This window comes from Cervus elaphus, chromosome 13 (assembly GCF_910594005.1).
Source record: "Cervus elaphus chromosome 13, mCerEla1.1, whole genome shotgun sequence".
Classification (NCBI taxonomy): Eukaryota; Metazoa; Chordata; class Mammalia; order Artiodactyla; family Cervidae; genus Cervus; species Cervus elaphus.
This window is the reverse complement of record NC_057827.1, coordinates 11529371-11552063: the sequence shown is the minus strand read 5'-3', so window position 1 is coordinate 11552063 and position 22693 is coordinate 11529371. Positions and strand designations below refer to the sequence as shown.

Genomic DNA, 22693 nt, shown 5'->3' with positions numbered 1-22693 from the left:
ATGGCTTCCTGCACAGGTTTTGAAAGCAGATGGAACAGTACTTGCCCTTATGTGCTCCAAACTAGTGAGTTCAGGCTTTTGGAATATTTGCTGGTGTTATTGATAAGGTATATTTCCTATAGAAATAACATGTAGTATGTGAAATTTTACTTACAACTGTAGTAGTGTTCAAAAGAAAAAGCATTATTGGAATCATACAGTATCTCAAACACATTAAAAATTAATTGGCTTTTTTTTTTCTTTGTTAAGGAAGCTTGAGAACCTGCCAGTCATTTCCATTTCCACATTGTTTTGTTATTTTTTATTAACATTGTTTTATTGTGTTTAAATGTCCTGTCCTCAGCACTCCCCATTTCCCCTCCTTATATGAAAGCTTCTTGGTGAGAAGAGGAGTCACTGAGGCCTGACTTCTGTCCTTCCTTTTTCCATTTAGTTGTTCTGTATCACACCGTGGTTTATATTTGTAGGATGATTGTGTGTCAAATGCTCAGAACTTGGGGAGTGCCCATATTACAATTGAATGACAGTGAGAAAGAATAAACTTTTTTTATATACAAAAGAATAGCTTCATATATTACCTATGAAAATGATACATGCCCTGTAGCAGCCAACATGGAGGAAGACATGGAAAGGAATTGCTTCTCTTTCTGTTCATCCAGTTCTGTGCTTTGGAATAACCAGTATTAACAGTTGGATTGTGTCCACCCACTGCTTTGCTTCTGTTTATGTCATTATGTACTCTGTATTTTTTTGCATTTTTAAAAAACAAAAGGGAATCATACTATACATACTTCTCTGCAGATTTCTCTCTTCACTTCATTCTTATTCCGCTAACTTCTAGGCCAAAAAATATACATACATCCTTGTATTTAGGATCAAGTCTTAAAAGCAAGATTGCTGGATCAAAGGATAGGCATATTTTACATTTTAAAGTAGTTTTTAGCAGTATTTCATTGTACAGTATTACCATTTATTTGTATATCTGAAAAATCATAAAACTTTTTAAATATGAGTTAATTTATATAGGAATACTGTTATATAATTAATAGGCAAATAAGAAGTGATTAGAAAGCTTTGTGATTTTGGTTCCTAACATTTATCTTAGAAAATGCTTTGAAGAATTTTTCTGTCATTATTTTAAATGCAATTCAAGAATTATTAAGTCTCTGATCTTTGTGGTAGTTTGACATTAAGAGGAGATACAGGTTCTGTGTTTGTCGTAGGATAGGCATCCACATAGTTGTTAGATGAATAAATAAATGAATATAAAGTAGAATAGTGTTAAGGACTATAGTACAAGTATATGAATTCCAGATTGAGAATCTTTTATCCAGGGACTCTGTCTTAAATTCATTATCCCCAGTGCCTGGCCTACTGCCTAACATATGTAGGACACATCATCTAATTCTATGTATCAGGATTGTAAAAGATTTTTTAAGGAAGGTGCTACTTGCATTGATCCTGAAGAATGACTTTGACAGGAACTTAGGAGGCAAACTATCACTTATTCATTCACCATGTATTTATTGAGTACTTACTGTGTATCCAGTACTCTTCAAGGCGCTGACAATCAATACCTCATGGAACAGATTCTTACTCTCATGGATTTTTGTTTCTTGACATCTCAAGCTGAAGAAAAAAATATTAACTGAGATTAAATGGCAGAAGATTAGGATCAATGTTTGTCCAAAACTTAAGTGACAAAAAATGATGGTGACTGTGACAGGGACTGTGTTAGGAGCTCTGGAGAGTGGAATGCAAGTTTGAGTTGGTGAGAAGGAGATGAAAAACCAGATAACAAGGTGCAGTTCAGTTCGGTTCAGTCGCTCAGTCGTGTCCGACTCTTTGTGACCCCATGAATCGCACACGCCAGGCCTCCCTGTCCATCACCAACTCCCGGAGTTTACTCAAACCCATGTCCATCGAGTCGGTGATGCCATCCAGCCATCTCATCCTCTGTCGTCCCCTTCTCCTCCTGCCCCCAATCCCTCCCAGCATCAGGGTCTTTTCCAATGAGTCAGCTCTTCTCATGAGGTGGCCAAAGTACTGGAGTTTCAGCTTCAGCATCAGTCCTTCCAATGAACACCCAGGACTGATCTCCTTTAGGATGGACTGGTTGGATCTCCTTGTAGTCCAAGGGACTCTCAAGAGTCTTCTCCAACACCACAGTTCAAAAGCATCAGTTTTTTGGTGCTCAGCTTTCTTCACAGTCCAACTCTCACATCCATACATGACCACTGGAAAAACTATAGCCTTGACCAGACAGACCTTTGTTGGCAAGTAATGTCTCTGCTTTTTAATATGCTATCCAGGTTGGTCATAACTTTCCTTCCAAGGAGTAAGCGTCTTTTAATTTCATGGCTGCAGGCACCATCTACAGAGATTTTGGAGCCCCAAAAATGAAGTCTGACACTGTTTCCACTGTCTCCCCATCTATTTCCCATGAGGTGATGGGACCAGATGCCATGATCTTAGTTTTCTGAATGTTGAGCTTTAAGTCAACTTTTTCACTCTCCTCTTTCACTTTCATCAAGAGACTTTTTAGTTCCTCTTCACTCTCTACCGTGAGGGTGGTGTCATCTGCATATCTGAGGTTATTAATATTTCTCCTGGCAATCTTGATTCCACCTTGTGCTTCTTCCAGCCCAGCGTTTCTCATGATGTACTCTGCATAGAAGTTAAATAAGCAGGGTGACAATATACAGCCTTGACGTACTCCTTTTCCTATTTGGAACCAGTCTGTTGTTCCATGTCCAGTTCTGACTGTTGCTTCCTGACCTGCATATAGGTTTCTCAAGAGGCAGGTCAGGTGGTCTGGTATTCCCATCTCTTTCAGAATTTTCCACAGTTTATTGTGATCCACACAGTCGAAGGCTTTCGCATAGTCAATAAAGCAGAAATAGATGTTTTTTTGGAACTGTGGGTCTAAAAATTTGGTTTTGATTTGAAAAAGCAGGCATAGCTGGAGGGTCTTGACAAAGGACACTTTTTCCTTCTCCTTTTTTATTTTCTTTCCTCTTTACTTACCCCTCTTCTCCTTTCTTAGATGAATGAGTTGAGCCTGTGTAAATGCTGATGGGAAATCTTCATTAGAGAGGAGTTGAAGATACAGAAATAGGAAATAATTAAAAGTTCAAGATTCCTAAGAAGGTAGGAAAGGACGGGCCCCAGAGTACACTTGGAGGGAGGGAGGGAATGACTGAAATAGTATCCCTTCCTCCTTTAACAAGAGAAAAGAAGGATGGGTACACAGGAAGATACAGACTGGGGGGGAGACAGTTTTTGTCTGATGACCACCGCTTGGGTATTGAAGATATGTGGAGAGAGCAGGTTTGAAATTATTGTTATGAAGAGTCACGGCAGTTTGTTTTGAGAAAGGTGATAGAACTGTTGGGATTATTCAGCAAGCAGTTGATGGCTAGGCTTATGGTGGAACCATCTGCTTGTTTAGGGAGTTTTTTCCTGCAGTTCTTAGCTGTCTGAGGTATAAAGAATTTGGGATGTTGCATTTATGCAGGCTTAGGTTTTTCCAGGTACAGAGGGACTAAGGAGGTTTAGGATTTTGGCAAGAGTGATTAAAATGTTGGGACATGGAGTCTAAGCTGAATTGGAGGCACAGAACAAAAGGAGTGAGTGAATAGGGAAAATGAAATGGGTCCAAAGGATCCCGACTTATACTGGACATGATTGAGAAGGCCTTCCAGATGGATGTCTGGTCATGGAGAGAGACATTAGTCACGGAGAAGTTTCAGATGATCACAGGTTATGAGTGTGCAGGCTGAAGGGGGCTGGGGTAGAGCCTACCTTGTCCCCTTGCACCCCAGTCCCTGCCCTTCCTCCCCACCAAGTAGCTGGGGTCTTTGTAAGAGTGAGAGAAGGAATATAGTGTGGGAGCAGGAATCAGCAGTGGAAGCATTTGAGGTCTGCAGTCCCAGGAAGAGAGGATTTTCATTGTTTGGTAACAGAACTTAGTACTAGGAAGTCATAGACCCAGGTCTTATGTGCTTCATCTCTTTGGATCTTAGTTCCTTCTTTTAAATGAAAGGAGGCAAGTGACTTGCATGGAGGAAAAGAACTCAACCTGGAAACAAAATTATTCAATGGATCTGCCAGTTTCTCTTAATGAGTGCAGTAGGTAGAAGGCCGTCCTAGGGATGTGGAAGAGTGACCTCCCCAAATAACTGATGGAGCTCTCCTGTGTTGCCAATTTTATTTACAAATATGAATGGATAGAAAATAGGCATGTAAATTTTGGATGAAATAGGGTGGTTTGGCGTGCTGCGGTTCATGGGGTCGCAAAGAGTCAGACACAGACTGAGTGACTGAACTGAACTGAACTGAAGAGCAATAAAAGTAGATGGATCCTGATTAAACAGTTAATCTGTGCAACAGAAAAAAAACTTAAAAATTATACCCTTCTGAGCTTGAAGGGAAGAAGGGGTATATCCATCATTATCCTGAATTGGAGTGGCAGAGTAAGGTGCAGATGTATTTTTTTGCTACTGGCCCAGGAGAAAACGTTCCTGGCCTACCCCCATCAAATATGATCAGGCAAATCATAAAAAAAAATACAGAGAGTCAAAACATAAAACGATATTTAACTTTCAGCAGCAAAAGTGGTAAAACATTGATCATTCTTTCCTAGTTGATTGAAAGAGATTAATACCTGATATTGAAGATTATCAACTCCATGTGTGTTGAAGACAATAGGGAGCAGATGCTCTCACAAATTATTTGAGGGAGTGGAAATTGACTCACTGTTTTTGGTTTGTGGTTGGACCATATCTAGCAGAATTTTATATGCACAAATGTTTGAACTAGCATTTTGATTTGTAAGAATTTCAGTTCAGTTTAGTTGCTCAGTCGTGTCTGACTCTTTGCGACTCCATGGACTGCAGCACTCCAGACCTCCCTGTCCATCACCAACTCCCGGAGTTTACCCAAACTCTTGTCCATTGAGTCGGTGATGCCATCCAACCATCTCATCCTCTGTCGTCCCTTCTCCTCCTGCCTTCAGTCTTTCCCAGCATCAGGGTCTTTTCCAAGGAGTTAGTTCTTCGCATCAGGTGGCCAAAGTACTGGAGTTTCAGCTTCAGTATCAGTCTTTCCAATGAATATTCAGGACTGATCTCCTTTAGGATGGACAGGTGGGATGTCCTTGCAGTCCAAGGGACTCGCAAGAGTCTTCTCCAACACCACAGTTCAAAAGCATAAATTCTTCGGTGCTCAGCTTTCTTTATAGTCCAACTCTCACTTCCACACATGACTACTGGAAAAACAATAGCCTTGACTAGACAGACCTTTGTCAGCAAAGTAACGTCTCTACTTTTTAATATGCAGTCTAGGTTGGTCATAACTTTTCTTCCAAGGAGCAAGCGTCTTTTAATTTCATGGCTGCAGTCACCATCTGCAGTGATTTTGGAGTCCCCCAAAATAAAGTCAGCCACTGTTTCCCCATTTATTTGCCATGTAATGTTGGGACTGGATGCTATGATCTTAGCTTTCTGAATGTTGACCTTTAAAGCCAACTTTTTCACTCTTCTCTTTCACTTTCACAAAGAGGCTCTTTAGTTCTTCACTTTCTGCCATAAGGGTGGTGTCATCTGCATATCTGAGGTTATTGATATTTCTCCTGGCAGTCTTGATTCCATCTTGGGCTTCATCCAGTCCAGCATTTCTCATGATGTACTCTGCATATAATAAGCAGGGTGACAATATAAAGCCTTGATGTACTCCTTTTCCTATCTGGAATCAGTCTGTTGTTTCATGTCCAGTTCTGACTTTTGCTTCGTGACCTGCATACCGATTTCTCAGGAGGCAGGTCAGGTGGTCTGGTATTCCCATCTCTTTCAGAATTTTCCAGAGTTTATTGTGATCCACACAATGAAAGGCTTTGCCATAGTCAGTAAAGCAGAAGTAGATGTTTTTCTGGAACTCTCTTGCTTTTTCAATGATCCAGCAGATGTTAGCGATTTGATCTCTGGTTCCTCTGTCTTTTCTAAAACCAGCGTGAACATCTGGAAGTTCTCGGTTCACGTATTGCTGAAGCCTGGCTTGGAGAATTTTGAGCATTACTTTGCTAGCGTGTGAGATGAGTGCAATTGTGTGGTAGTTTGAGCATTCTTTAGCATTGTCTTTTTTTGGGATTGGAATGAAAACTGACCTTTTCCAGTCCTGTGGCCACTGCTGAGTTTTCCAAACTTCCTGGCGTATTGAGTGCAGCGCTTTCACAGCATCATCTTTTAGGATTTGAAATAGCTCAACTGGAATTCCATCACCTCCACTAGCTTTGTTCATAGTGATGCTTTCTAAGGCATCTAATTCCACTTGACTTCACATTCCAGGATATCTGGCTCTAGGTGAGTGATGACACCATCGTGATTATCTGGGTCATGAAGATCTTTTTTGTACAGTTCTTCTGTGTATTCTTGCCACCTCTTTTTAATATCTTCTGCTTCTGTTAGGTCCCTACCATTTCTGTCGTTTATTGAGCCCATCTTTTCATGAAATGTTCCCTTGGTATCTCTAATTTTCTTTACCCAACAGAAAAAACAGCCAAGTGAACAAGGATACTCCTCACAACATTGTATATGATGAAAAATTGTGAAAACCTGTGTTTGTGCATATGGGCTGGGTTAAAATCAGATAGCAGCTACCCTTGTTTGAGGTATTACTAAGTGCCAAGCACAGTTTTAAGTAATTTATGTGTGTTAATCTAATTAATCTGCAAGATAATCATATGAGGTAGGCACTATTATTCCCGCTTTATAGAGAAGTAAACTGGGGCATAAAAAAGAATACATCAAACTTAATAGAGATGATAGCTGTGGAAGAGGGAGGCCATAAGAGTTGGGATAGGCGCTCTGATAAACAGAGCCGTACGCTTAAGTGTTTATAGTAAAAGGAAAAGGTTCTACTACTGAGTTTGGTTTATATTCTTTTCAGTAGATATTTATGATTTTTATAATTAAACATGAAAATGAGTTTGTTGGAATTTAGTGTTACTAAGATCTTTCCCAGCTCTCAGATTTATTAATCAGTGAGTCTAAACATTTTGATTTACAGTGATGGTGATGCTTGCATTTATGCTCCTTGAAGCTGGTGGCTGGGTTGAGGGTAAAAAGTGTTGATGACTGAGAAGTCATACAGCTACATGCTCTACTTGCTTTGAATTTGGTAAGAGTAGGATGTAGATCAAATGATCATCAAAACACCTTGAAGGGAAAACCAACAAATTAGAGAGATGGTAAAAATGAGCACCATGCAATCAGATGTGCCAGAAGAAGTAGGGAGAGGGAATGCTTTTGTTTTTGTTTGATGGTGTCATTTTGAATTCCTGCAAAGGACTTCTGTTTCCCCCTGATTTGTCAGACCCTTGCATCTTCCACAGCCTCCATAATCACCATGAATGCTCTGTTCTCGAGTTAGCACTGTACTGAAACATCTTAGTTATTTCTAAACCTGAATGCATGGAAACAGCTCTATGTTTTAATGCTTATGTATAATGTATGCTATAGTCCTGCAAAACATTCATTACAAATGTACCAGTAACTGTCTCAGTTAACACACCTGTGCCTGAAAAGTGTGAGTTTTGTTATCAGTTGAGTCATTAAGTTGTGTCCAACTCTTTGCGACCCCGTGGACTGCAGCATGTCAGGCTTCCCTGTCCATCACCAACTCCCAGAACCTACTCAAACTCTTGTCCATCAAGTTGGTGATGCCATCCAACCATCTCATCCTCTGTCATCCCCTTCTCCTCCCGCCTTCAATCTTTCCCAGCATCAGGGTCTTTTTAAATGAGTTGGTTCTTCGCATCAGGTGGCCAAAGTACTGGAGTTTCAGCTTCAGCATCAGTCTTTCCAATGAATATTCAGGACTGATTTCCTTTAGGATGGACAGGTTGGATCTCCTTGCAGTCCAAGGGACTCTCAAGAGTCTTCTCCAACACTGCAGTTCAAAAGCATCAATTCTTCCGCGCTCAGCTTTTTTTATGGTCCAACTCTCACATCCATACATGACTACTGGAAAAACCATAGCTTTGACTAGATGGACATTTGCTGGTAAAGTAATGTTCCTGCTTTTTAATATGCTGTCTAGGTTGGTCATAGCTTTTCTTCCAAGGAGCAAGCCTCTTTTAATTTCATGGCTGCAGCACCATCTGCAGTGATTTTGGAGCCCCCAAAAATAAAATCTGTCACTATTTCCATTTTTTCCCCATTTATTTGCCATGAAGTGATGGGACCAGATGCCATGATCTTAGTTTTCTGAATGTTGAGTTTTAAGCCAACTTTTCCACTCTTCTCTTTCACTTTTATCAAGAGGCTCTTTAGTTCTTGTTTGCTTTCTGCCATAAGTGTTGTCACCTGCATATCTGAGGTTATTGATATTTCTCCTGGCACTCTTGATTCCTGCTTGTACTTCATCCAGCCCAGCGTTTCTTGTGATTTACTCTACATATAAGTTAAATAAGCAGGGTGACAATATACAGCCTTGACGTACTCCTTTTCCTATTTGAAACCAGTTTGTTTTGCTATGTCCAGTTCTGACTGTTGCTTCTTGACCTGCATACAGATTTCTCAGGAGGCAGGTAAGGTGGTCTGGTATTCCCATCTCTTTATATCAAAGTTGTTTTTCCTATTGAATCTTCAGATTTAAGTATTTTTTCCTCTCAGTGTTACTGGTTGGTTGTCAGTAGATCCTTGTCAAATAGTAAACAGACTATTTGAAATAGCTTGGAAAATGAATGTTGACCTATAATTTATTCTGTTGAATCACAGAATTTCAAAGCTAGATGGAGCTTTGTAGATAATTTAGGCAGTTTGTCTTGAGGTAAGTAAGCTTAGGAGAGATTAATAGATGGGTCTCAAGTCATTTTTATGGCCAGTTAGAGCAAGACTCAGGTCTTCTAATTTGTAGTCCAGTCATTGCTGCTTTTCTAATTCTGCACGTATTTATTGGTGACCTGTTTCTAGCCTAGCACCATGTAAAAGTTTAACTACATTTATCCACTGTGGAACAATGAAGTGTTCCACGTTAGGTGAATTTTCCTAGTTACGTCTTTGAAGTTTACCTCTTGAGTTTTACTGTGAGTCTAATTTTTCTTGATAGAAATACTTTTACAACATGCATCATTCTGTACATTCTTAAAGAAATATGGGGAACATGACTTAACCCAGTCTTCCTGACTTGCAGTTTTGGCCTGGGGAATTAGGAGAAAGTTTAGAAAGATGTGACAGGGATACAGACCTTTCACTCTCGACCCTATCCTTATGTACTTGAGGGATTCCATGTACAAGCAGAAGGCTTGTACACATTTGTATATGTTTAAATTCATATACGTTTAAATACTTTTAAATTCATTTTCAAGCATTCACTATACTAAAAATGAATGAGTGAGATACCAGTTTCTAAATGTTAGTCCCATCAAATCAGTCTCTGTCTCTGTCTCTCTCTCTCGATTGATAGATGAATATAGATAAAATGTACGTAAGGTGTTTGAAATATCATGCTTTGAGCTTGGAACACTATTCCTTCCTAAAACAAGCAATTATGTCATAAGCATATAGGATTGTAAAGGCTAGGTGTATTTTTAAATGGTTAATCTAGCCTTATGGAAAAAGTGTTTAGTATTCTTTTTTGTGTGTCTATTTTTGTTACTTTGAAAATTCCATTTATAAAATCACTGAATGCATATTAAATAGGTTTTGTTAAAAATAGAAAGTAGGTAGGGGCAAATGATCCAATCTTCAACCCTTGTTTAGGATATCTCTATAGCTTTCTTTTTTTTTTTTTTTAGCTTTCATTTTTAAACAAATATTTTTAATATTAATACTTAACAGAATTTTAGTAATTTTTAATGTTTGTTTTCTTTTGAAAAATATTCAGATGCAGACATCCCTTGGTATCTGTGGGGAACTGGTTCTGGTACTCACTCCAGTACCAAAATCAGAGGCTGCTCAAGTCCCTGTATAAAATGACTTGGTATTTGCATATAACCTATGCACATCTTCCTGTATACTTTACATCATCTCTAGATTATTTATAATACCTAATACAGTGTAAATGCTATATAAGTAGCTGTGAAGACAGTGTGAATGTTATGTAATAGTTGTTGGTGTAGCAATTCAAGTTTTGCTTTTTGAAACTTTCTGGAATACTTTTTCCCTGATTATTTTTGATGTGTGGTTAGTTGAATCCAAGGATACAGAACTCACACAGACCGATTGTACATATTTTAGTTTGTAAATGTACTAGATGTACAGACTTTTAAATTTTGAGCATATTTTTCTGTAAAGGTTTTTGCTAAGTAAAAAATAGCAGTTTGGGAATTTTTTTTACCTTTTTGGCAATAAAACACTTGCAGTTTTGCAGATATTTAACACTTATTTATTTATATTTTTAAGAGAATAATTTTAACCTGTATAAATGTCAAGCAAGTACTTCATCATTTTAAGAAAATAATTAAAAATTTTATCATTCAAATAGTTAAGTAGTTCTTTTATGTTCTATGTCCAAAAGAGCTGAGTTTAAGTGAAAAAAATGGTAGTAAGTGTAATACTAACTAGTATTAGAAAGTAATACTAGAAAGTTGCTTTCTCGTATGATAACTACTAGTTATATGTAGTACTGTTTAAATTATAACAAAATACTGAAAATTCAATTCTTTAGTCATAATAAATCGGAAAAGGCAAGGCAACCCACTCCAGTACTCTTGCCTGGAAAATCCCATGGACGGAGGAGCCTGGTAGGCTGCAGTCCATGGGGTCGCAAAGAGTCAGACATGACCGAGTGACTTCACTTTCACTTTTCATTTTCATGCATTGGAGAAGGAAATGGCAACCCACTCCAGTATTCTTGCCTGGGGGATCCCAGGGACAGGGGAGCCTGGTGGGCTGCCATGTATGGGGTCGCACAGAGTCGGACATGACTGAAGTGACTTAGCAGCAGCAGCAGCAGTCATAATAAATAATCTTTTAAGTACTTAATGGCCATATGTGGCTAGTGGTCACCATATTGGGTGGGTAGATAGAAAATATTATCCATGTTGTAGAAAGTTCTGTTGGACCAGTAATGTGTGTGACTGAAAAAAAAAAAAAAAAAACAACATTAGAATCAATAGTAGCAACTTATTGTTATCATGAAAATCAAACTACCACTATGTGTTAATGCTACAGAATTGTAAAGAAAAATGATCCCAGAGTTCTTTTTTAGGCACTTCAAAGACAACTTTAGAAACAAAAGACTTTGTCCACATTTGGAGGATTTTTCCTTCCCTCAGTTTCTGCCCCTCCTTCCCATTTCCTTTCCTTTTGAAATGGCTTTATTTTAATATTTGTAACGCTTGTATTCAATGAATTTCCAATGAAATTTTTATTTTAATGAACTTGGGACATAAAATATTTGTGATTGTTCTCATGGATGCATTGAGAATTTGAATATTTGCCATGGTTTTCTTTTTTTTTTTTAAGAACCATTAAAATAAAAAACTCTAAAGATGTTATATTTTCATATCTGGGTAATCAAAATTTGCATTTTCTCATAAAACACTGACGTATGTTTGGGATTATCTTTCTATATTGCCTATGAATAGATTGCCCATTATTTGCACATTATAGTCTCATTACATTTTTGCTGGGAAACAGGATGTCAGTGGTAACTTCTAGTGGTCCTTGACCTAACTGATTGCACAGCCCTTGTTAGGAGTGGTTGGGAGGGGTTAGTGAGCTATTAATGTTCTTAAAAGCATTTCTTGTTGCCCCTTCTCCCTCTCCTTAGCACCTCCTCTCCTCTCCCCCCAATATGTGTTTCAGGCTTTCTAGGATTATTCACATGAAAACCATAGTTAATAACATTGCATTGTGTTACTTATTGCAGGAAGAAATGAACTTAACTGTCAGATTTTGATGAAAGTAGATATAGGTATTAAGAATCTGCTGTGGTTTTCTGTCTCCAGAAAACATCAAGGAAATATGACAAGTGTTTAAGACAAGGCTCATGCTTTTTTGGTCTGCTTAACATTTATTTCAAGAGAAATTTTAAGAGAAGAAAATGAGTAGTTGATGGAAGTGAGCCAAGAGATAAGAGCGTAAAGTTAAGGGACATTGTGAATCAAATGGTGAGTAGGGCTTTGATGGGCATTTCTGCTATTGTGGACCAGGGAAGGTGGTGCTGCTGCTCATCTGTCTCTGTTCCCATCAGCCTGCCAAGGCTTCTGACTTTACTGCTGAGAGATCTTGCTCTATAACATACATAAAAGGAGGAGAAATACTGAAGGAGGAATGAACTAATATTCCTGGTAGTAAAGAGGTTTTCTTTGGTTGTTCTCATATAACCCCATGGTATTTAACTCCTGCTGTATGCTTGCCCAGAAATAGTGATACTAAATTACTGATCCAACTGGAAAGCTTGTTGAGTATGTTGTGGTGGTTTTTGAATGAAGTAACTTTATTAAAATTAAAAATAATTTATTGAGGTGAAATTCACTTCATGTAAAATTAACCATTTTAAAGTGAAAAATCAGTAGCATTCAGAATATACGCAGTGTTGCACAAACACCACCTTTGTTTAGTTCCAAACATGTCCATCACTCAAAAGCAAAACCTCTTATCCATTAAGCAGTTTCTTCCTGCTCCCCTCTACACCCCAGGCCTGGAGCTGCCAATCTGTGTTCTATCTCTCTGGATTTATCTGTTTTGGATATTTCATATAAATGGGATCATTCAGTGGATCACCTTTGTGTCTGACTTCTTTTCACTTAGCAAAATGTTCTCAAGTTTCATCCAGGTTGTAGCGTGTATCATTCCTTCATTCCTTATGATTTAATAAAGATTCCACAGTGTGTGTATACGACAGTTTGTTTATCTGTTCATCCATTGATGGATATTTGGGCTGTTCCCAAATATGGCTATTATGAACACTGCTGCTATGAACTTGGGTATACATGTAAATGTTTAAGTATCTGCCTTTAATTATTTTGGGTATATATAGGAGTGGAAATTTGAAATCTTATGGCAATTCTATGTTTAACTTTTTGAGGAACAGCCAAACTTTTCTGTAGTGGCTGAACCATTTTACGTTACTGCCAGCAGTGTACAAGAGTTCCCATTTCTCAATTCCTCATCAATAGTTGTTTACATTTTTAACAAGTTATGGCCATCCTGGTGGTTTTGAAGGGTAACTCATTGTGGTTTTGATTTACATTTCCCTAATGAGATGCTGGTGGCTCAGATGGTAAAGCATCTTCTTGCAATGTTCATTCCATGTTCATGAGACCCGGGTTCATTCCCTGGGCTGGGAAGATCCCCTGCAGAAGGAAATGGCAATCCACTCCAGTACTCTTGCCTGGAAAATCTCATGGACGGAGGAGCCTGGTAGGCTGCAGTCCACGGGGTCCCAAAGAGTTGGACACAACTGAGCAACTTCACTTTAATGCTAATGAAGTTGGGTGTCTTCGTGTGCTTTTTGGCCGGTTGCATATCTTCTTTAAAGAATGTCTTCTCAAATCCTTTGCCCATTTTTCAAGGGATTTTTTTTTTTTTTTTGGTTGGGTTGTAAGTGTTCTAGACCCTTACCAGGTATATGATTTGCAGATATTTTCTCCCATTTTATATATTGCCTTTCACTTTCTTGTAATGTCCTCTTATGCAGAAAACTTTTAATTTTGATGAAGTCTGGCTTATCTGTTTTCTCTCTTGGTGGTCCTGCTTTTGGCCCATGATTATGAAGATTTACTCATGGTTTCTTCTATGAATTTTATTGTTTTAGCTCTTAGATATAAGTCATTGATAGATCCATTTTTAGTTAACTTTTATATATGATGTGAAGTAGAGGTCTGACTTTATGCTACTTTTTATAACTGCCATAAAAACTATTCATTTAATTCAGGACTTCCTTGAAATGTGTTGTTAGAGGTAGGATCGAGCAGATTTTGCTGAACCCTGAATCCTAGTGATTCAGTGATTTTTTTTTTTTTTTTTTTGTACTGCACTACTCTTTCAGATCTCTTGTGGACTTTGGTTCATGGTATCTTTACTCAGGGCTGAAAGCTGATAAAGGTCACTGTGGACCTCTTATGTTCAAACTCTCTAAGGTCTCTACTTTGACATAATTCCATTGACCAAAGCAAGTCACTTAACCATGTTGACCTTAAATGCAATCCTGCCTGTTGCCCAGAAGGAGAAAGAAAAGAAAGTAAGTGGTGCACAGTGACTATAAGAGAATGCAACTGAACATGTGATTGCAACATATTTGAAGTATTTGTTCCAAGATACGCAATTTTAAAACATTGCCATTTAAGGAGGTTGTAAGTTTTCCATAAAAGAATGTGGTAAAGCATCATTGACTCAGGATTTGCAGTGAATGTTACACTGTGTTTACTGACGTTTACTTTTACATTATTTGTAAAGAAAAAGTTATTAAGTGATAATATGAGATTTAGTGTTGGGAGTTTTGGTCTAATTTATAAAACAATTTTCAGTTAGTTTAGAAGGAAGTGTTCATACTCAAGGAATTTGGGTACAGATTGTTTATCTATTAAAACTTTTCTATGTCAAATTTGTGAAAAAGAAGGACATAATAGTAATAATAGTTTTGCAAGGCACTTTAAGATTATTGCTCTTAACCTATCAGGATTTTAAAACTTGAAAACATTTAAAACTTAATAGGCTGAGTCCTATTTGTGTGGCTCTGTAATCCAGCATTGGAGCTTAGTTGCTCTGTGTGTTAGTCCTTAGTTGTGTCCGATTCTTCATGACCCATGGACTGGGACCCGCCAGGTTCCTCTGTCCATGGGATTTCCCAGGCAAGATTTCCCACTGGAATGGGTTCCCGTTCCCTTCTCCAGGGGATTTTTCTGACCCAGGGATCAAACCTGGGTCCCCACCATTGTAGGCAGATTCTTTACCATCCGAGTCACCTGGGGAGCTCCTTGGTTACTCACAGAGTAACAACAATGTTGATGTTAATACTTAGAGATCCAGTCTCTTACCTATTTTTCATAAACTATGGAAGTAGGAAAATTAAAATATACAGTGTTTCTCATATTATTTAGTTTCATTGCTAAAATGCACCACTAGGAAGCAGAGAATGATATTTTATAACACCAGTAGATGTCAGCCACAGGCTATGCAGCAGGCTGATTCTTTACCAGGCTTTTTGCTTTTTTTTTCTTTTTTGAACCCAGCATCCTAATGAGCTGCCAATTTTCTCAAGGTTGGTGTGCTTATTTTTAAATTAAAACACAGTGTACTTACTAGCAAAAATATAGTGATGTAGTAATGGCAGCAGAAACATTATTCAGTGCTTAATTGTATGTGTAGGTAAATAGCTCACAGGGGTAACTGGTTGGTCATGGAAAATTGCAATACTGTCTGGTAAGACCCAAGAAGGAATCTGTAAAGAATGACCATGGGTCCTATAATTAGCCAGATATGGTATTGATATTATAGCAGATCAAACTAGGTGAGGTTATAATAGTGCTTCTTTTCTGGACAAGCCTTTCCTTTTTAAGAGGAACAGCCAGAAAGCTTCTTACCTCTCCTCTCCCACACCCTCAGTGCTTTAGTTTGCCTGGGATGTCTTGTAAGTATCCCCACAAGTGGAAGTGTATATTCCTCTTACTGGGGGAGAAAGCAGTAATAAAAGAAACATTTTGGAGACTTGGATCCAAGAGCAGCACTCAAGGAAAGACTTGTCATGAAGGACCTTATTGCAGATATTGATGTCAAAACATGGGGGAAAAGGAATCAATCACAGCTTCGGCATTTGAAAATTAAAAGTGGTTTTATCAAAAGTGGAAACTTAATAAATGTTTCACTGACTTCAAAACAGTATTCATATTCAGTGCTATTTGGTTATTATGAAAGTGTGAGGGTTAATATATATGTAAGTAGCTTGGGATACTGTTGCTAAGTAAATACATCAGTATGCCAATATGAAATTAACTTTGTCTCCTTGATTAAAATAAACCATAGTGTTCAAGATTTTAAAAAAATAGTTTTTCCTCAGTATAAAATATAAGACCCTAGAGAACTGTTCCTTAGTACTCTCTTCAAAATTATATACCTTTATTCTCTGTGGCCCAGATATACCAGAAATACCAAACTAATGGCATTTCTCTTATTGAGTGTTTAGAACCTAAGTTACATATAATGTGATTGATTCCTCAATTGTGTAGCAATTTATATAGTACATTTAAAAATTTAATTAAAAAAAATTTAAAAGACATGTATGCTTATTATTAAAGATTCAGATGATACAAAAGTAGATGGAGATTTAACAGCACTATCCTTTTCCTAATGATAATCACTGTTTCTAAGCTCCTGTAAGAAAAATTACTTGTTACAAATCTAAAAATTTATAGTCCCCTGAACTTTTATTTTTCTATTGACACAATTATTTTTATAAGTGCTTTTGAAATGTAAGATTTTGTCATGAGTGCTGCCAGGCAGTTACAGTAGAACAAATTGTGGTTTCTTAAACACACCTGTCTGTCTTTGGTCTTTTCACGTGTTGATTCGTGTGCCTAGAAAGCTAACCAGAACACTCCTCCTCCCTACTCCATGGCAGCCTTTGGTAGTTATGTCTTTCAAGCCTCAAGTTAGTCATAATTTCTTTTAAAAAACCATTCCTAATTCTTCGTTATTGATATCTAGCTTAATTCTACAGTATGTTTTAGTGTAGAATAAAAATAAAGTGTTCCTCCTGACTCAGTGTGCTCTTTCAGTCTTAACAACTCCTGTCTTTGTGTGTGTGTGTGTGTGAGAGAGAGAGAGACGCAGGCTGACTTTCAGTTACTTACAGGAGGCTTTTCCTCCTACCCAGGGCCTATCCCCATCTCCCTTCCCCTCCTCCCGTGGCCTGCTTCCTGTCCCTGTTGCATCACACGCCTACTCAGAACTTAGAACCTGGTCCAGATGTGACCTCCCTTAGACCACCTGAGCTCCAGCTTGCTCTGTTTATTCTGAGTTTAGTTATATCTTGGTGTATGGCCCTCTGCAACTTCAGTTCCTTTCTCAGGAGTAGTTTGGGATTTTGGTTTGACAAAGGGTTGGTATTATTATTTTTAGGGCTACTGTAACGAATTACACAGGCTAGGTGGCTTAAAATAGCAGAAATTTACTGTCTCACAGTTCTGGAGGGCAGAAGTTCAAAACCATGGTGTTGATTGGGTTGGTTCCCTCTCGCAGCTTTGAGAAAGAGTCTCTTCCTTTCTCTGAGCTCACAGGGGCTGGGCGGGGTGATTTGCCAGCGGTGTTCTTTGGCTTTGTTAGCTACATCCCTCCCACCTCTGATCCCAGCGTCACATGGTGTTATTCCCTCTGTCTGTGTCTGTTAAAACATTTTTAGTTCTTCTGTGACCATGGAATATGAGATCTGGTTTCTCCAAGGGATGTGGATTTTAAGTGTTCAGATGTATACGTTTAAATTGAGTTTGATCTATGTAAGCATTAACCCAGACCTGCTGATGTATTATTTTCACATTTTCTCAAAATTTACAGCCCTTCAAAAGGTAGTACTTTGTATTTAAGCTGTTTAGAAATGTTTATACATTTTTCAAAAATAAAATTTAATTCTGAGTTTTTAATTTTCAGCCAGAAAACCTTGCTCAGAAGCTTCCAAACCTTGTGGAACTGTGAGTCTTGTTTATTCAAATTTTTTTTAAAAAAAGAACAAGAATGAACATAACTTTATTTTAAATAATAGGGAATATTTTACTGTATTAATTTATTATTTTTTGGTATTATGATCATGGTGCTCATGTAGGTAGACCTGTGGTTCTGCTAAACCCAATAGTATTTTAAAGTATCTTACCATTTACATTTATGTGTTAAATATCTCACTTCAGGGTAGTAAAGATGATGAAAGATAAATTTTTTTCTTGCAGCATCCTGGTCACAGAATCCTTCTGGGTAGTCCATGGAATTGGGAGTATTGGGCTTCCCAGTTGGCACTAGTGGTAAAGAACCCGCCTGCCAATGCAGGAGACATAAGAGGCATGGGTTTGATACCCGGGTCAGGAAGATCCCCTGGAGAAGGAAATGGCAACCCACTTCAATATTCCTGCCTGGAAAATCCATGGACAGAGGAGCCTGGAGGGCTATAGTCCATGGGGTTGCAGATTGGGACACAACTGAAGCGAATTAGCATGTGATTGTTAGTATTGTTACTACTGCTACATATGCTACTGATATAAACAGCCTGATGGTCTAAAAGATTTAAAATATAGAGTATAAGCCTCCTTCCCTATGTCCTTCATTTGTTTTAGTTCTTTTGATGATTACCTCCATAATGTATCTTTTTTTTTTTTTTTTTAATTTTCTTATTAGTTGGAGGCTAATTACTTCACAACATTTCAGTGGGTTTTGTCATACATTGATATGAATCAGCCATAGATTTACACTTATTCCCCATCCTGATCCCCCCTCCCACCTCCCTCTCCACCCGATTCCTCTGGGTCTTCCCAGTGCACCAGGCCCGAGCACTTGTCTCATGCATCCCACCTGGGCTGGTGATCTGTTTCACCATAGATAGTATACATGCTGTTCTTTTGAAACATCCCACCCTCACCTTCTCCCACAGAGTTCAAAAGTCTGTTTTGTATTTCTGTGTCTCTTTTTCTGTTTTGCATATAGGGTTATCGTTACCATCTTTCTAAATTCCATATATATGTGTTAGTATGCTGTAATGTTCTTTATCTTTCTGGCTTACTTCACTCTGTATAAGGGGCTCCAGTTTCATCCATCTCATTAGGACTGGTTCAAATGAATTCTTTTTGACGGCTGAGTAATATTCCATGGTGTATATGTACCACAGCTTCCTTATCCATTCATCTGCTGATGGGCATCTAGGTTGCTTCCATGTCCTGGCTATTATAAACAGTGCTGCGATGAACATTGGGGTGCACGTGTCTCTTTCAGATCTGGTTTCCTCAGTGTGTATGCCCAGAAGTGGTATTGCTGGGTCATATGGCAGTTCTATTTCCAGTTTTTTAAGGAATCTCCACACTGTTTTCCATAGTGGCTGTACTAGTTTGCATTCCCACCAACAGTGTAAGAGGGTTCCCTTTTCTCCACACCCTCTCCAGCATTTATTGCTTGTAGACTTTTGGATAGCAGCCATCCTGACTGGTGTGTAATAATGTATCTTTTAAAAATGCATTTACACCTTTGTTTTTAGTATATCAACTTTATCTCTTGACTAAGGAAGATGAATTTCCTTATCTTGTATTTCCCTTTCTTTCTACCTGCCTCCTGATTTTGTCGGGGGAGGAATTTGCATCACTTTTCTTGTTCTTTTTATCATTTGGCATGATTTTCAGGAGGTAAATTAGAGAGAGCTAACTTTACACCTTCATCTATAAGCCAGGAGTCTCTGTCATTTTACCCAACCTTTTATTTTTGAAAAATTTCTGACCAAAAAAAAAGTTGGAAGCATAGTACAATGAACATCCATACAGTTGATCTAACATGGAGGTTAGAGATGCCACCCTCTCATAGTTGGAAATCCAGGTATAACTTTATAGTCAGTCCTCCATTGTTTTGCCAAAAGTTTTCACTTTTGTCTCAGGTTCAAAGGATTTGTTAACAAAATAAGCCACTTGTTCTATCAGTTCAGTTCAGTCGTTCAGTCGTGTCCTACTTTTTGTGACCCCATGGACTGCAGCATGCTGGGTTTCCCTGTCCATCACCAACTCCCGGAGATTACTCAAACTCATGTCGATCGAGTTGGTGATGCCATCCGACCATCTCTTCCTCTGTCATCCCCTTCTCCTCCTGCCTTCAATCTTTCCCAGCATCAGGGTCTTTTCCAGGGAGTCAGTTCTTTGAATCAGGTAGCCTAAGTATTGGAGTTTCAGCTTCAGCATTAGTCCTTCCAATGAATATTCAGGATCGATTTCCTTTAGGATGGACTGGTTGGATCTCCTTGCAGTCCAAAGGACTCTCAGGAGCCTTCTCCAACACCACAGTTCGAAAGCATCAACTCTTTGGCCATCAGCTTTCTTTATGGTCCAGCTCTCACATCCACACACATACTCGTTCTATACAGATAAATAATAACCAGTATTTATTAGAGAATTATCTAGCTTAATTTCAATATACTAGCATTAAAATAAAAATAGAAACAGCAGAGAATACATCACCAAATTGAGTTTTCACCAACATCCAGACTCAAACAGTACTGGAAAGTCCTGTGACACAGCACTTCGGGAGTCTCAACTGGGAAAATGTCCCAGGCAGCGTGTCCGCTCGGTGGGTGAGACTTTAGAGATCACAGTTCGGGTTCCCACTTACAGTCCCAGGATGCAGTCATCAAACTGTGAGCAAATAGCAGCTCTGATTTCATGTTAATGCATAAAACTTGGAATGTTTTTAAACCTGGGGCTTGGTTGGCCAGCTCCCCTCCAGAGGCTCAACAATCTCAAGATTCATCCCCTGTTTTATCTATGATGCTGCCAGTCTTGCATTCACAGAAGACAGTCACTCACAGTCAGGACAGTGTCCAGGCAGGTTAGAAGTAAGGTCAGAGGCCTGCTCTGATTTGTCTCTGAAGCCTAAATAAGACTTTTTAATTTCCCTAATAACATCCATATCCACAGTTCACATCTGTGAACTCACCCAACCTTGGATGGTATAGTACTTAATAGAAATTTGTTGAAAAAAAATCAGAATGTAATTGGACCTGTGCACTTTAAACCCTCTTGTTCAAGGACCAGCTGTACAGGCTTCACCTAAATGTAACCAGTTAACATTTTACTGCATTTCCTTCCTCTCTTTACCCCTTCTACTCTCTCTTTACTCCCCCTCTTTCCCTCCTTTCCTTTCCTCTCTCCCACTCTCTCACACACAAATTGCACACATTATAGTGTGTGTGTGCACGTGCATGCACTCAGTTGTGTTCGACTCTCTGTGGCCCCATGGACTATATAGCCCACCAGGCTCCTCTGTCCACGGAATTTTCCAGGCAGAAAATACTGGAGTAGGTTGCTATTTCCTACTCTAAGCAGTCTTCCCTGACTAGGGATTGAACCCACGTCTCCTGTGTCTCCTGCATTGGCAGGTGGATTCTTTACCACCAGTACCACCTGGGAAGCCCCTATGTATCTAAGAATAAAGACATTCTTGCACATAATTTTATTATTAGGTCTAAGAAAAGTAGTATTAATTCAATAATATCATTTAATATACAGTTCATATTTAAATTATCCCAATTTCCCCTCAAGATGTTTTTTTTTAAGGTAGATGACTGGATTTTTGAAGTAGATGTCTTGTTTGATTGTTTCTTCTGGACTAGGTTCACTTTAAATATCTTGAGTGATGTTCTGCCCTATTTGGTTTATCAAGTTTTTGTTTTCATTCTCTTTATATATATATGTGTATTTATTTTTTTTTCTGAAGCGTGGTTTTTCACCCCTAACTAGTTTAGTATATATTTCTAAGAACAGAAATGTATTAACATTTTTTAGCTCTACTTTTCTATCCTTAATAGATAACTTTATATTTTTCTCCATGTAGGTTTTGAACATTTCTAATAGTTTTTTCCTAAATGTTTCATTTTTTTGCTGTGTAAATCTTTCTTATCTGTTATGTCTTCTAACTGGGTAATTTTTGTTTATAGGTGTACTGTGGTTTTTTGCATATTAACTTCATATCATGCTCCTTCCTGAAATCTTCTATTGTTTGAGCTAGTTTTATCATTGATTCTCCAGAGTTTTCCAGGTATACGTTACTCTCATGTCTGAAAATACAGTGTTATTTCTTCTTTTCCAAATCTTTATTTTCTCTATTCTGATTGCATTGACTAGTCCTTCTCCAGAGCAGTGTAAAATTGTATTTGAGGTAGTAGGCATCCTTGTCTTCTTTCAGACCTTAGTGGGAATACCTCTAGGTTTTCTCCACTAAGAAAGATGCTGGCCTTACAGTTAACACAATTCTTATGTGTTAAGTAAATATCCATCTGTGTTAATAATCTCTTGCTGCTCAACGGATTGTCTCAAAATGTAGTTGCTTAAAATGTAGGGGTAGTTAAAAGAATAAACACTTATTCTCCTGTATTTTTTGAAGGTCCAGAATCTGGGCTTGGCTTAGCTGGATCCCTTTGCTTCAGTGTCTCTCTTAAGGCTCTAATCAATATTGTTGCCCAGGCCTGCTGATTTACCTGAAAGCTCAACTGAGTAAATATCCTATATCTGTGTTCACTCATATGGTTGTTGGCAGGATTCAACCAATTCCTTGCAGGTTGTTAGACTGAGGGCGTCAGTTCCTAGCAGGCTGTGGGCCAGAGAACTCCCTTAGTTCATCCCCACTTAGCCTCTATTATGTAGCTCACAACACGGCAGCTGACTTCAATCAGAGTGAGCAAGCGGAAGAGCACGCGAGGCTACGCGAGAGGGGAGCCCTTGTCCCTTTCTAGTCTAACATGGAAGTGGCATCGCATCACTGTTGCTCTGACACTCAAGGGGAGGCCGTTACACAAGACCTGCATGCCGAGGAGTGGGGACCGCCAGGGACCAGGATCCTAGGTGCTGCCTATCACACTATTAATTCCTATTTTCTCAAGAATTTTTTTATTAGTAGTGGGTGTGACGTTTTTTCAAAAGCTTTTTCAGACTTTAAATCTAATGGAAAAATCCTTGAGGCCTTCAGGCAAAAAGGTGAACCAGTCATGAAGATGAAGAAGATTGCAACATAAGACT

General features: G+C 38.5%; 1 protein-coding gene across 2 annotated transcripts in view; it reads left to right on the top strand.

Moving 5' to 3' along the window:
- Positions 1–22693, top strand: part of LRRC28 (leucine rich repeat containing 28) — a 197904-nt gene that overhangs the window by 6371 nt on the left and 168840 nt on the right. For both annotated transcript variants that reach the window (XM_043921649.1, XM_043921648.1), the window contains exon 3: positions 17592–17632. In XM_043921649.1, the coding sequence (XP_043777584.1) occupies positions 17592–17632 (41 nt within the window). The remainder of the gene's footprint in view (positions 1–17591; positions 17633–22693) is intronic.